Raw genomic sequence first — 16,288 nt, 5'->3', positions numbered from 1 at the left:
CAAAAGGAATAAGCCCAGGTAAAATCTATGTTAAATGGACATGTTATTTTAGAAGTAATGAGAGATGCAACTACATAGCACATATGTATATAATAATAATACATGGGATGTTGCCACAGACACAACTTTGAGGACCAGTCATAAGTTTTATTATTCAGTACTATTGTAACTGAATAGTTGTTGAATGAATGTTTGGTAAGCAAGGGCTACTTGTATATAAAACAACATACAACAGGTAGACCTCTACTTATGACCACAATTGAGCCAAAAATTCTATTGTGAAGTAAGACATTTGTTAAATGAGTTTTGCCCCCATTTAATGACCTTTCTTCCCACAACCACTGTAGTTGTTATGTTAGTAACACGATTGTTAAGTGAATCTGGCTTCCCTATTGACTTTGTTTGTCAGAAGTTCGCAAACAGTGATCACTTGAACCCGGAACACGGCAACTGTTATAAGCCAGTTTCCAAGCATCTGAATTTTGATCACGTGACCATGGGGATGCTGCAACAGTTGCGTAAAAACGGTCATAAATCTTTTTGAGTACTGTTGTAACTATCATGGAAGAATGGTTGTAAGTCAAGGACATCCTGTACTTTTGAACTCTATCCTGGCCCCTGGCTTCTTGCACTTGATAAGGAGTTCCTGTACTACATGTTTGCGTGAAAAATGTGACTCCAGTGCAGTTTTTGTATGACTGCATCCTTATGCACGTGTCAACATTTGCTATCCTTCATCCCTTGCCTCCCTGACTGATCTGCCCCGCTGCTTTGAAGCTGATTGCGCTGTCTTTGTATAAATAAAATAGCATTTATATTTGTTGAATATATTTTCTTCCCCTTGGTAGATCTGAAACTGGTGTTTAATAAGAGATGAGCAATTTCAGTGAAATGGCAACTGTCAGGAAAACAGCATGATGCCTCAACACAACCGAATCCCGAATCTTACATCCATCTCTCTTTATTACTATAATCAGTGCTCTAGATTAGGGAATCTCAATGCAAGAAAACAAAAATACTCTCAGTTACTAAATAATTTTGATATCTCGGAATCGTGGCGGTCTGGAACACTTTTAAGTATTTTTTTAATTATTTTATTTTTGTTGTTATTTGATTGCTGTATGCTGCCCAGAATCACGATTTGTGAGGTGGGAGGCTATATAAATTTGATAAACAAACAAATAAATAAATAAATAAATACCCTTTTATTTTGTCAGCTACAAAATCAGAAGCTGATTCTCAGTCCACAGAGAATTACAATTTCCTTTCCTTCCTATGATGTCAAAAGTATAACATTTTCACAAGTCAGCTGGGCTGCTCACAACAGGAGAATAAAAATGGAGTTGGCCAAGTTGGCTTGAGTTGACTATGTTTGGAGAAAGTTTAGCTTTTCAATCTGGGCACCTTTAAGATGAATGGACTCCAACTCCCAGAATTCCTCAGCCAGCAACCATCCTACTATATTTTAATCTAGTCTTTTGCAAACTAGTTGTTTTATACAGTTGCCCTCCACTGATGACCACAATTGACCTTGGAATCTTTATCGCTGAGCAAAGGGATCCTTAAGCAAGATGCCACGTAATTGCTTTGCTCAATGACCTTGCTCTCCCAGCTGCAGTCATTAAGCGGAGCACCAGGGAAAAGGCCTAGGTTTCCAGGTGGAGAAGGGTGGGAAAGGGGCACAGGCATCCCACCATGGACCATAAAGCACCCCTTCTGAGTGTATTGTGACTGTGAACTGAGTTCATGGCACAGATTCCAGTATTCGAAGGGCAACCACAAAAAAGGGGGTCAACTTATTTTCCAAAGCACCAGAAGCCAGAACAAGAAACAATGGAGGGAAACTAATCAAGGAGAGAAGCAACCTGGAATTAAGGAGAAACTTCCTAACAGTGAGAACAATTAACCAGTGGAACAGCTTGCTTCCAGAAGTTGTGGGTGCTCCATCACTAGAGCTTTTTAAGAAAAGACTGGACAGCCACTTGTCTGAAATGGTACAGTGTCTCCTGCTTGAGCAGGAGGTTGGACTAGAAGACCTCAACCAAACCTGACCCTCTTCCCCTACTTAATATCCTCTAAATATGACAGACCCTCAAGCTATTATTGAACACTAGGATATAAATGTAATAAAATGTAAGCACACACTGGAGCAAATGTCGGATTACACTGATTTTATGTTGATGGTAGTTATTACTGTCATTTGACATATTTAATAGTTTTTGACTAATTGTATATTATGGCTCATGTATGTTTTGCTCTAAGCTGCTTAGAGTTTGCTGACAGGGAAGGGAAGGGAAAGACTAAGAATACCTTGATGATCTGCAAATGATTTAATAATTAAGAGGGAGCTGTATGATTTGATTGATAAGCAGAGGCTACACTGACACCCAAGGAGGTGGCCAAAATCTAATTCAATCATTGAAATGGCCAATCAAATCTATTTTTTTTTTCATGTAGGATAGGGAAATAGATAGGAGATCCTGACAGCCATTTCAGTGCTTTTTAAAGATTCCTTGAACAGGTTGAAATAAGGAGGACAGACGATGAAGGCAAGTTTTATGCAGCCTTCCATGCAATTTTAAATGTCAACTTTTTAAAAATAATATTTCAATTTTGACTCTTGTTTGCCTTCCAGACTTCTTTCCGCTAAAATGGACAGCAATGTAAGTTTGTTTAATAAATAAATAAAAACCCGAGCTGAGATGAATGATGCTATTATTTCTGTAAACATGTTGAATTTCTCCCGACAGTAATATTTTTATCTATTGTTTTTGCTATTGTTACTGTTATTGCTGTTATATAGGATTCTTTATTCTTTATTATATCATTTGGATCCGTTCCAATTTGATTTTAACAGCCAGTGTATTCCAGAACCTGCTCTATGCTGCTTAGATACGCGACCGAAGCGGCAGAAGGAATTTTTGCAATACAGGTAGTCCTCAAGCTACGACCACAATTGAGCCCAAAATGTATGTTGCTGAAAAATTTGTTAAGTAACTTTTACCCCATTTTACAACTTTTCTCACCACTTTTGTTAAGTGAATCACTGCAGTTCTTAAATTACTAAATTATTGTCAAGTGAACCTGGTTCCCCCATTGTCTTTGCTTATCAGAAGGTCACAAAAGGGGATCACGTGATCCCTGGGGACATTGCAACTATCATAAATGTGAGTCAGTTGTCAAGCATCCAAATGTAAGTCACGTGACCATGGGGATGCTGCAACTATCCTAAGTGTGAAAAATGGTCCTAAGTCACTTTTTTCAGGGCCGTTGTAACCTCGGTCACTAAATGAACAGTTGTAAATCAAGGACTACCTGGAAATCCAGACCTGTTTTGCACTTCCCCATTAACGGTTTTATGGATGTCATCAGCTAAAAATCACAAGTTCCAAAACAATAATGTACCATCCTTCCCCCACCTCTCCCTAGTGGATTTATGGACCCCCATTAGTAAGAGAATAACAGAACAACACAGTTGGAAGGGATCTTGTAGGTCATCTAGTCCACCCCCCGCCCCGCCCAAGCAGGAGACCCTACACCCTTTCTGACAGATGGCAGTTCAGTCTCTTCTGGCAGTCCAGTCCAGTAGCCATCACACTCTCAGACCAGCAAAGAGCAGGAAAAGCGGCGACCCCGACTCGCAGCGGATCGCGCAGAAATACTCCATAGAATTTCTACGGAGATTCTATTAAGCGAGATGCACCAGCCTGGGCAGCACTTGTTTTGGCTCCGCCCCTCTCGGGGGTTCCCCTGCTGCCGCCCTCGCCGCCGCGGGTTGCCCCGTCGCCCTAGCAACGGGAGAAGCCTGCCGGCCCCTCCTGCAACTGCCGCCGGGCCGCAGGGGGCGTGGCCACAAAAGGCGGCAGCCGCGGCGGGAGGGCGGCCGAGATGCGAGGCGTCTTCCCCACCTGCGTGACGAGAGCCGCGGGGATCCGCAGGTGGATGGGAGAGTCCTGAGAACCCTCCAGGTAAGCTCTTGGACTGCCCTGAAGGAGGGCGCCAACCCAGCCCGAGGACATGTTGAGGCGCGCTCTGCGTATGCTCAGAGGACCTCTTCCCCGATTCCCGGGTTCCCTCGGAAATGGCATTTGTCGACTCGAACTTGCTCTGTGCTCCGCCGAAAGTCTCTGGAAAGGGAAAGAAAGCTTGCTCTTTCCCTCCCCACCCGTTCCACTCCTCTGCATAAGGTGAGGGCTTCCAGTGAAACTAAACTTTTCCTCTGTTTTCCGTTTTAAATAGATCTGACCAAGGCCAAGATGGAGAAGACCTTAGAAGGACTGCAAGAACAAATGATGGCTAGGTAGGTGGAAGGGCAGCCCACGATTTGACATCTTTAAGACATGGATCAATTTTGGAGCACGGTGGCTCTTTTTATTCCCTCGTTGAAATGACATACTGAATTAATTAGGATTAGCACAAATTAATTGAATGAATAAATACATCAATAACAAAGCACACTCGGAAGCCCATCTTTAGAAGGGCGTAGCTGGTGCTTATCTTTTCAAGCTTCTCTGATCTTTAGAGAGTCAAGTGGAAAAGAGGAAACTTCAGATCATCAATATTGCTTGACAGCGTATTCAAGAAGTCAAGCAGAGGCCAGAAAAGCTAGTTTTTCCTTGCAGCCCAGCCAGCGAACTGATTTTACCTTGCAGAGAGTCAGTTGGAGGCTGAAAAAGCATTCTTTTTTTAATAAGTTATATTTAAAAAAAACCCAGTACAACAAAATACACAAAAATACCCTAAATGCAAGAAAAGACCAACTGATAAACAAAACAAAGGAAAAAATATATATAAACAAATCAAGGCTATCACATATCCATCAATTGTTAAACATAGTATAAACATTGTATTTAAAAAAGTATTTTGCAGTATACAATATTCAGATGGTGGATTTTACCTGTAGCCTATTCAGACAGTGTGTGAACAGTGGATTGATGGGTGCTAGAGAGGATGATTTTACTTAGCATATAGTTTCCTGAGGGTGGAGATTCGTTCTCTGAGGTTAGTGAGGCTTATTTTTTTTTCACTTGTAAAATGTATTTATTGACTCAATATTTGGCATTGACATCTTTTAAAACATCTCCTTACATAGGCTTAGGGGGTGGTCTCAGTGCAGTACCTGCTGGCCTGAACCGGGGAGGAGGAGTGCAGTCCTTCTGGGCCTTACGGGATCGGTTCCTCACCACCTTGCTGTGGATAGCACAGCTAACACAATAGTGAAGCTTCACATAGAGTTTGGGTAGCACATAGGAATCAAAGACATTCGCTTCAGAAATATCTTGGACTGCAGCTGCTTCTACAATATTTTGGATGACAAACTTCTTAATAGCTTTATCCTTGGGATCACAACGGGCACAGATGGTACAGTGTATAGCAGTGGTTCTCAATCTTTCTAATGCCGCGACCCCATAATACAGTTCCCCATGTTGAGGTGACCCCCAACCACTTATACATCACCGGGTGCCAGGGGTGTGGCCAAAGAAAAGGGGGGGAAAATGGCAGACAGCCTTTTTTGGCAACCCCCCGTGAAATGGTCGTTCAACCCCAAATGGGGTCCCGACCCACAGGTTGAGAACCACTGGCGTATAGGCTGGACATGTCCTCAGCCCTTCTTGGCGCGGCCATTGTTTCTTCTCTTCCTTGTCATTTTGACGGTGAGGAGGCGAAAGAGCTAGCGAGGCTTATTTCTAAATAGCCTTACAAATTGGCAGAATCTGGAAGATACGGACAGAATTTGGAAACTAAAAAGGGCAAACCTGATTAGTACCTGGATATATCATACCACAATAAGTTGGAAAATTAAAAAAAAAATCCTTCCATACTCTTCTCAAAAAAAAAACAACAACCCTGCATGTAGACATTAAGAGTGGAATTTAACTTGAGACATTACACCCAGCACATATATAAATGATTGCTGACTTCATATTTTCATACAACGTTTGTGCTGGGGATTTAAGATGCTACAATCCGTACATCATTTTTAAAAACAGATTTGTAAGGCCTCCTTACAGATGGGAAAATTAATCCAAGGTATGGAGCTGATTGTCTGCCTTTAACACAGGGTTTTTGTCATTAAATTGAGATCGGGACTGTCTCATATTTATTTATTTGTCATTATAGTGACAAATAGTATGGCCTGTGATCCTTCAGTTTTTTTAACATTTTTCTAAATGGGACACTGTACAGGTAGTCCTCGACTTACGACTACATCTGAGCCAAAAATTTCTGTTGCTAGGCAAGATAATTGTCAAATGAGTTTATGACCTTTCTTGCCACAGTTAAGTGAATTGCTGCCGTTGTTAAGTTAGTAACACACTTGTTAAGTGAATCTGGCTTCCCCATTGACTTTGCTTGCCAGAAGGTCGCGAAAGGGAATCACATGACCCTGGGCCACTGCAACCATCATAAATATGAACCAGTTGCCGAGCATCTGAATTTTGATCATATGACCATGGGGGGGTGCAACGGTTGTAAGTGTGAAGAATGGTCATTAGGCACTTTTTTCAGTGCCGTTGTAACTTCGAATGTTCACTCAATGAATGGCTTTAAGTGGAGGACTACCTGAAATTTCAAAGCTTCTTTAAATTTTGAATGTACTTTAGAATCTAAAGAGGTTCTAGAGCGGTATTTCTCAGCAACTTTAAGATGCCTGGATTTTAACTCGCAGTATTTTTCCTCCATAAGAACGAATTCAATTGCCTTGATAGCATTACAACCCATTGCAACCCAGAATAATGGGAAATTAAAGTCCACACATCTTAAAGTTGCTGAAATTGGGAAATCGTCTTCTAGAGATTTATGCAGCAATCACAAATCATATTGTTTCACTATTACAGATGCAAAAGCCAGTCAGCCTGTTAATTAGCACCATAACGCTGGATACTGACAGATTTAAGATTTCATTTATTAGGCTATGGAGCCATGATGGGGCTAACAGCTTTTCACTGGGGGGGGGGGGCTTTCTTAATTGACCCTCATTACTTACTGAAATTACTTTCCAAACCTGGTCAAAGAAGAGGAATGTTCTTTTTTTAAAACTCTTTAGCACGCATAAACTTGCTAATTAGGAAAAGGTTTACAGTTTGATCATTTGCCCTCATCCCTCATCAAAAGAATCTTGTTGAAAAACATTTTCAATTGTTTTCTAATTGGGCTACTTCAAAAGCTTCAGTGTAAATGGTATGATAGTACTGCAACTGTTGTTCGTAACCCGGTTGTTAAGTGAATCTGCCTTCCCCATTGATTTTGCTTGTCAGAAAGTCACAAAAGGTGATCACATGATCCTGGGACACTGCAATGGTCATAAATGTGAAGCAGTTGCCAAGCATCTGAATTTTGATCACGTGACCATGGGGATGCTACCAAAGTTGTAACTGTGAAAAATGGTCATAAATCACTTTTTCCAGTGCTGCTATAATTTTGAACGGTCACAAAATGAACTGTTGAAAGAAAAGTCTTCATTATGGTTCAGTCCAAGCTGGGACTAAACAACATGGCGATTGCTTTAGAAAGAAGGTTGCAGTTTATTGAAGAGGAGAGCCAGACAGAAAGACGGCTCTGGAAGAAAAGAGCGAGAGCACATGTAGGGAGTGGGTTTTTATACCCTCTGGAGCCTTTTGTTTGGAGTTGTTCCTGTGGCATGAACTTTGACCTGAGTCTGAGTGTGCCCTTTGGCATCTGTGGGTTAATCCTATTATGTCCTGTCTTAGAGTTTGGGTGGGGTATGTAGATTTTAGGTGTCTTTGTCTTCTTAATCTTCTAGCTTCAACCTTCCTGAATGGTTTACATCTGCATTTCTACAGAGCTGGTTTCTGCTTGGGGGAGGGAGATTTGGGACTATTAAGAAAACTGGGTATGCTTTTCTGCCTCTTTAAGATCCTTTGAGGAAATATATTTTTCTGCCTTTTTAATATTTCCTTCTCTGGGGCGGCTGACTTCCCACAGAACTGTTGTACAGTAAGTCGAGGACTGCCTGTATTCTTCACTTGCAGAGCTTTTCTAAAGTTCAAAAGAAAAAGACAGACTAATGGGGAGGGAGAGATGTCATTTTCTGTATATGTTTTAATTCGCTTAAAGGATGAAACAAATGGTTGCTTTTAGATCTGTCCCTGGTGATGCTGAACTTCAAGAACTGATGCACCAGATTGATATAATGGTAAACAAGAAGAAACTGGAATGGGAAAAGAAGCTGCAGGGATTGGAAGCAAGAATGACTATCCGGGATCAAGAGTTAGCAAATGCCCAAAGCAAATTAGATCAGAAAGGTCAAGAGGTAATATTGCATCATTTATCTTGTGAATATTGCATTGAATGGGAGGGACTATGCAATAATTTGCCTTGGATGATCTCAAAAAAAAGATAAACAGAAGCCAGCCTGGTTAATTGTAGGATGGAAGTCCAGAGGAAGTCCCAGGCTTATAGAATCAGTAGATTGGGTAGCCTTTTTTCCTTGTTGTTGCCAAGGAAACAACATGAAGGACTACATACCATTTCAGACAAATGATTATTCAGTTCCCTTCTTAAAAATTTTCAGTGTTGGAGCATTCCCAACTTCTGGAGGCAGGTTGTTCCACAGATTAATTGATCTCAGTGTCCGAAAATTTCTCCTGAGTTCTAGGTTGCTTCTCTCCTTGATCAGTTTCCATCCATTGCTTCTTCTCCTGCCTTCAGGTGCTTTGGAGAACAGGTGGACCCCCCTCTTCTTTGTGGCAGCCCCTTAGGGTTAGGGTTACGGGAACACTGCTATCATGTCTCCCTTAGTTCTTCTTTTCTTTAAGCTAGATCATGTATGGTTTCATTAAGCTAGTCCACTTATCATCCGATTGTCTCCTTTTCCCCACATCTGACGCAGCTATTGTTAATCCAATGATGTCCCAGGTGGCATGGCTCTTCTAGTTTGTGTCACTCTTGTGTTTGAGGCAGTCAGGTGAAGTATGGGAGGTCTTTGCCCAAGGATCCCAATTGGTAAGCCAGGATTCACACCCTGTGAATGTGAAAAGTGGCTCTCTAACCACTACACTATCCAGCTACCCCCACACACACAAAGGAGGGAGGGAGGGAGGGAGGGAGAGAGAGACAGGCAGACAGACACAGAGACAGACACAGAGAGAGAGAGAGAGATCAGGCATTCTCTCAGCTATATTTTCCTGATCTTTCTGGATGTTATTTTTTTTTCTTGGAAGTTTAACAGACCATGTATAAAATGTTCCAGAACAAAAATAGTATAGCCAGGGCCTCCTATCTAACCTTTCTACATGGATTGCATTCATACATAACGATATACCATTTTAAAATAATACTGTGTTGCACAAGCTGCGGAGGCTTTTTCCGCACAGAATGCTAAGCCATAATGGGTTCATGCATCATGCTGAGCCGAAACCAGACAGAAACATAATGTAGCAAAATGTGTGAACCAGGCAATAGAATAAATATAACTGATATTTTGCATTATTTATCCTCTTTTCAAAAAGATAGACTCTATAAAATAATTAGGTTTCGACAGAGCAGGCTGGAGGGAAGGAAAGGCATTCTGGCTCCTGCTAAACAGTGTTTGTGCAGAATGGATGGGACTGCATCAGCATTTAAAAAATAAAAAGTGAGCCTATTGATGAGTTATTTTGCATGCAAAGGTGTATCTCTCTACTCTCCCCCTTCTGATAACTAAGATTTGTATGCAGAGATCTGGATCAGGTTAGGGACAACCAGATATTCGTCATTCCTCAATAGTATTTTTCTGTACCAGAAGTGCACAAATCCTTTTGAATTCTAAATCTATTTTTCCCCTTCTTCCCAAACATCCTTAAATCCTGCAAATAAAATTATGACTCCTGTTTTCTTGTAGCATCTTTTCCTTTTCTGACACAATTACCATCTTCCAAGGTCACTTGTAGTTTCCATGAAGTAGTTTGAAAGAGTAACCCACAATGTCTTTTTTCCATTTTTAAATGGTCATCCAATTGCACTTGAAAATCCAGTGAGTCCATCTCTGTTGTCTCAAGAGGGATTTGTTCATCTTCAGTAGTAATTTCTGGTTCCAGCCAAATGTTAAAAATGTCAAGCCCTTCACAGACCCATAAATCAAACATTTTCTTTAAACTAGGCATCTTGTGCTTTGATAATCAGCCTTCAAGGTTTTGTTTTACAACTGGTATGTAAACAAGACAGCTTTCCCACCAAGAAGTTCTTTCTATTCACCTTTTCAAAAAAGAAAAGTTATTTCTTTCCATTTAAATATTTTAATCTTTTTAATTCTCATTAAGCAAAAGGCTGGCAAGTTCTCAGACATTTCTAAATATTACCACCTCAGAAATAAACCACCAAAGAGAAACACTCACCTACTGTGTATCTGAGGAAAGTCTCTTTTTAACTAAAGGCAAAATTAGAATCTAAAACCGTGTTTCCCAACCTTGGCAACTTTAAGATGTGTGGATTCTAACTCTGAGACTTTCAGTGCTGGCTGGGGAATTCTGGGAGTTGAAGTCCACATATCTTAAAGTTGCCAAGGCTGAGAAACACAGATCTAAAAAGCGTATTAGAATTGAGGAATGTTGATTCTAGTGTCCATAATTTAGGCTGCATCACAGCCACTAAGTTGATGACAGACCCTGTCTCCCTGTCACTCAACTCACCAGCCAAAGAAACCACCATTTCAACAGTCTGGAGGGTAGATGGGTCAATCTGAAGTTTCCTCCTTAAATCTGGAGGAAGGAAACCCCCCCCCCAAGTAACTGTGGGGCAAACCAAACTGCGATACCATCTCCAGTTAAACATCCATTTCCCCCACTGGGAGCTGGAACCCCACACTTTCTTCTGTTCAACCACAGTTAAATCTGGGGTGTTACAAGCCAAGATTTTATCAGGATGTATTTGGAAATCCTACAGTATTTTACTCAGTTTGGTATAGTGGTTAAGGCTTCAGGCTAGAAACCATCAGGCTAGAAACCAAGAGACTATGAGTTTACTCCAGCCTTAGGCACTACGCTAGCTGGATGACCTTGGGCCAGTCACTTTCTCCCAGCCCTAGGAAGGAGACAATGGCAAATCACTTCTGGAAAATCTTGCCAAGAAAACTGCAGGGTAGTCTCCGAGAATCAGATATAATTGAACAGAAGAAAATTATTCTTATGTAGCCCAGAGTAGGAATAATTTTATCGGATTTATTTAAAGGCTCAGAATAATACCCCTTTCAAATACAGGTGGGCTTACTCAGACAGAAACTGGACAGCTTGCAAAAGTCAAAATATGAGATGGCTCAGAATTACGACGCACAGCTTCAAGCCTTGAAAACTCAAGTAAGGAAAAAGTCAGATTCCTATTTTACAGTGCATGAAATATTCCAAGGTTAGTTTAGTAATTTGGAAAAATTATTACCTAATTTTACCAGTACTAAGGGGTTTTTTATTCGTGGAACGAAAGAGGTCATGATGGAATCCTTCACTAGCATTTGGATTAATAATTTCCTTCTCACTTAAATTTACTCTTTTTCCCCCAAATTGGACTGAACCGTTTTTTTATCTATGGAGATTTGGTTTGATTCATATGTTTGATTAATTGCTAATTGTGAGGATTCGCCCCAGTCTGTTCAGATGAAACCAATCAAACCACAGTCTGAATCCAGTCACCCTTTATTCTTGAAGCTCAAGTGCTCAAACAGACTAGCCGAGGAATGTGATTGTGTGAATGCAGAACATGGGTTTGTTCTGGAAAGCAATCCACCTATGAGTTCATCCATTGTACTTGGATTGTGCCTTGGGAAATGGTTATGTAAGTCCGCCCTATTCCTCCATTCGCCTGAACATTTTGGTGATTGGCATAGTAGCCCTTCAAAGGCAGCATCTAATCTTGTCCATTAAAATCCAGGAATTCCCATTCAACACTTGGGGTGTAAGGAAGAGATATGATATGTCTTTTCGATAAGGTATCTGGGAGAAGAAAGTACTGTACTGGTAGTCCTTGACTTACAACCCTCTGCTTAGTGACCATTTGAAATTACAACAGCACTGAAAAATGTGACGTTGCTGTTGCAACATCCTCACGGTCATGTGTTCAAAATTCAGATGCTTGGCTACTGACTTGTATTTATGACAGTTGCAGTGTCCTGGGCTTTGGGACCTTCTAAAAATCAAAGCCAATGAGGAAGCCAGATTCACTTAACATCTGTGATTCTAACTTAACAACTGCAGTGATTCATTTAACAACTGTGGCAAGAAAGGAAATAAAATGGGAGGAAACTCGCTTGACAACTGTCTTGCTTAGCAATGGAAATTTTCTTCTCAGTTTGTGGTCCTGAGAGGAGGACCACCCATATAGTATTTCTCTCCCCATCTGTATGTAATCTTTCTTTTACTTTTCCCAGAACGATCAGTAGCCCTTCAAGCAATGTACTTTCTGTGCCCCTTTGAATGTAAGGCTCCTGTGCTTGCAGTCATTATGTTTGACACTGACTGTCGTATTTAATTATCCTTTCTTAGATACAGAAATGGCAGGACCAACCTATATATTTTACATAAGAATCTCGCTTTAAACATACGATTTTTATTAGTCTGAGTTGCTTGCTACAAGTTTAGAATTGGGATCACAGTGTTCAGGCGGAGACATGAATGATTCTCACTGCACAGATCCACTTTGTGAGCTAGGTTAAAAAAAATATATTTTTCCCCCAATGCTAGTTATTTATCACTTAGGGCAGACATATCAAACTCGCAACGTCATGTGACATCGCACAATGTATCGGAGCTTTCTTGCCATTGCCGGCAATGGGGTGGGCGCGGCTCTGGTATGATGAAACCGGCCTGTGGGCCGCAGTTTAACACCCCTGACCTAGGGAAGCAAGTATTAGATCATTGAAAGATTAGTTTATCCTAGTTAACCCAATTCTTTGATTTTTTGAAGAAAGGCTAAGCCTGTGTACAGAAGATGGCGCTAAGTTAATGCAAAACTTTTCCTACAAACACTAGGTAGAAATTCTTTTACACAGAGGTATAATAAACCAAATAAATACTGTTTAATCATGCAATTAATTGATACCACAAATTGTAAGAAAGTTCACCTGTGTTCACCCTTAACTGCTTAGTTGTAATAGGTGGCACAATTAAAAAAAAAAGAAGTATGGCTAATTATAATATTCAAGTTTAACTGCCTTAGCCCATTCTGCCATCAATTTTTAAGAAAGAAATAATATATTCTTGGCGTTCGCTTATTTTTAGTTTGCTAAGCTGACACAAAGCTATGAAAAGCTACAGTTGCACCAATTAAAGCAAAATAAAACTCGCAACATGGAGAAATGCACAGAAAACCAAGAAGCACCTTTCCAGATGAACAGTTTAAACCAGAAATTGGAGGTAAGGATCTCTGTTTGAAGTAATGCTTCTTTTGCAAACCTTGTACTCCAAGATCAAGCCAGGGGACAGGAAGGGAAAATAAGATTATTTGTCTTTGGAGACTTGCAAGAGTCAGTCTCCTTTCACCTTTAATCAGGTATGGCGTTCTTTGGCTATCCTCTGAGAAAAAAATGATTCTAGCTTCTGTTTATTTGTTTTGTTTGTAGACTCAGAAAGGAAGGGCATGTTTCATGTAACTTTTGATGGCAAACCAGAAGCATAAGCAACTAATGTGTGTCACAGGAACTTGACACAGGCATAGAAAGGTCTGCCTCTCCCACCCATTCTGATTGCCCCTTTCATGGGCAAGCCACAGGATAGAGTAGAACAAGGGAAACACCTGACATCAGGTATACCGTGATATCATTTTGGTAATGGTTACATGAAGGACATGATTGCAGCATCTGCCGGACAACTGTGGTCTTGTCCATTAACTTAAAATTAAAAGCACACCAAGATATGACAGGAACAGGGACTTAGACATGTATTTGGAATGCATTAGAGCAGAGGTAGGCAACCTTAGCTCTTTTATGACTCGTGGACTTCAACTCCCAGAATTCCTGAGCCAGCCATGCTGAGGGGAGAGGGAGAGGTTTCCAAGCTGAGCCATGTTGGCTCAGGAATTCTGGGAATTGAAATCCCCAAGTCATGAAGGGGCCAAAGTTCCCCCATACTGGCTCAGGAATTCTGGGAGTTGAAGCCCACGAGTCATAAAAGAGCCAAGGTTGCCTACCCCTTCATTAGAGTACCACTTGAGTAGATTGCATATTTATCAATCACACCTCATTAATATCATATATCTTTTGAGACTTAGGGTAACTATGGATTCTTTTATGTACAGTTGTTACTATCAGATCAGTATGATACAGTTTCTTTGAACGTAGCTAAATTCTACTATATTGTCTGTAAAATTTGGCCACCTGTTGATAATGGCCAGTCTGCCTAATTTTGCAGACAATACAGTATAGCAGAATTTAGCTACGTTCAAAGAAACTGCATCATACTGATGTGATAGTAGCAACTGTACATAACAGTGATCAAAATTTCCCAGGTATTTGGTCAGGTAAGGAGCTATAAAATGAGCCCGTAAATCCTTATAGATGGTACTAGATAACAGGACATGAGCTGTGTTTCCAGCTGTGTTTCCTCGTTCACGGGGACAGCTCATAGGGGACTTTTCTGTATCAATCCTCCATAACTTCTATGGGGAGATTGTTGCAGTGTGCTAGAGCTAGTGTTCTCCAAAATTTAGAGGCAGCTATATAAATATTTTGCTGATTTGTGAAGTGAAACCTGACTGTTCAAGAAAACATTGTTACAGTGATTGCAACAACTAGAAACCCTGGAAAGAATGTAGAGAAGAGCAACAAAGATGATAAAGGGTTTGGAGGAACAACTGAGGGAACTAGGTATGTCTAGTCCAGGGGTGTCAAACTGCCAGCCCGTGGACCGGATGCGTCACGCCAAAACCACGCCTACCCCATTGCCGGCAATGGGGAAAAAGTTGCAACACATCACGTGACATTGCAAGTTTCACATCCTTGGTCTAGTCCAGGGGTAGGCAACCTTGGCTCTTTTATGACTCGTGGACTTCAACTCCCAGAATTCCTGAGCCAGCATGGCTCAGCTTGGAAATTTCTCCCTTTCCCCTCAGCATGGCTGGCTCAGGAATTCTGGGAGTTGAAGTCCACGAGTCATAAAAGAGCCAAGGTTGCCTACCCCTGGTCTAGTCTAACAAAGAGAAGCACTGGGGTGATGTGATTGCAATCTTCTAGTACTTGAGGGAGGGGGCTGTCACAGAGAAGAGGGGGTCAGCCTCTTCTCCAGAGTACCTGACGACAGGACAAGAAGTAACGGGTGGAAGATCCAACCGAAAACTACGGAGAAATTTCCTGACAGTGAGAACAATTAGTCAGTGGAATAGCTTGCCTCTGGAAGTTGTGGAAGCTCCATCATTGGAGGTTTTCAAGAAGAGATTGATCAGTCATTTGTCCAGAATGGTATGGGGTCTCCTGCTTGAGCAGGGACTTGGACTAGAAGACTTTTAAGGTCCCTTCCAACCGTATTATTCTATGTTCTGTGTTCATTTTGTACGCTTGTGTTGGGCTACATGACATCCAGTCACACAAAACGTGCATTAATAAAATAAACGAATAAATGTCTTAGGGACAGAAAAGTAATGAGTATTTTGGGGAAAGGGGAAGGGGACCTCTCAGCTGCCAGCTTAATTTGGGAACAACAGATTTATAAACTACCAATAAACAAGAATGTTTGAAACTCAGGGTTGAAATGAATGGCCCTTAGTGCTCGCTGAGCTTGGATGTCTTCTTGCAGATCTTTCATTACCCAAACTAGGTAACACCTTCAGTGCTAGTAAGGAGTGGGTTTTGCTCCCACTTCTTACTAGCACTCCTTACTAGCACTGATGATGTTACCTAGTTTGGGTAATGAAACATCTGCAAAAAAACAACCAAGCTCAGAGAGCACCAAGGACCCCTTAGATGTATATGTCCTGAGTATATAAAATACATTATTTGGGTATCTGCAGTTTGGAGAGTGTGCTGGATCAATATAACCCTGACCAGAGCATATAGATCTGTATGTTAGAATGTTTGGCATTTATAGGGTTAAATGCTGTCTCCTTAAGAGATGGCTTATGTGTAGTGTCGTTTTAGCTGTTCAGTGAATTCTATGTTAATAAGTCAGTGTAACCATCTTCGTTGAGTTATCTGTCTGGTCTTGAATTACAAAGCATCTTAGTTTAGGATCCAGAACAGAGGGAGAGATTCTATCAATGGATCCTAAGCATAGGGAGACATTGATGAGCACTGCTCACTGAGTTTCTTCAACCAGTAGTGTTTAATTGCTAATTTGCTGCTGGATCTACTGCTGGAGCTGTCCTTGTGTCA

At 41.1% G+C, this 16,288-nt stretch overlaps 1 protein-coding gene across 4 annotated transcripts in view; it reads left to right on the top strand.

Annotated features, from left to right (window-relative positions):
• Positions 1-3,840: 3,840 nt before the first annotated feature.
• Positions 3,841-16,288, top strand: part of DEUP1 (deuterosome assembly protein 1) — a 54,514-nt gene continuing 42,066 nt past the window's right edge. For 3 of the 4 annotated variants that reach the window (XM_039338126.1, XM_039338129.1, XM_039338128.1), the window contains exons 1-5: positions 3,841-3,968; positions 4,240-4,300; positions 8,101-8,272; positions 11,196-11,291; positions 13,206-13,340. In XM_039338126.1, coding sequence (XP_039194060.1) covers positions 4,257-4,300; positions 8,101-8,272; positions 11,196-11,291; positions 13,206-13,340 — 447 coding nt within the window. In that variant the 5' untranslated portion in view covers positions 3,841-3,968; positions 4,240-4,256. The remainder of the gene's footprint in view (positions 3,969-4,239; positions 4,301-8,100; positions 8,273-11,195; positions 11,292-13,205; positions 13,341-16,288) is intronic. The other variant, XM_039338127.1, reaches the window with a different exon arrangement.

The sequence above is a fragment of the Crotalus tigris genome, unplaced genomic scaffold (genome assembly GCF_016545835.1).
Source record: "Crotalus tigris isolate CLP2741 ecotype Arizona unplaced genomic scaffold, ASM1654583v1 scf7180000017691.523996, whole genome shotgun sequence".
Taxonomy (NCBI): Eukaryota; Metazoa; Chordata; class Lepidosauria; order Squamata; family Viperidae; genus Crotalus; species Crotalus tigris.
Note: the sequence above shows the minus strand (reverse complement) of the source record. Positions and strands in the feature narration are given on the sequence as shown.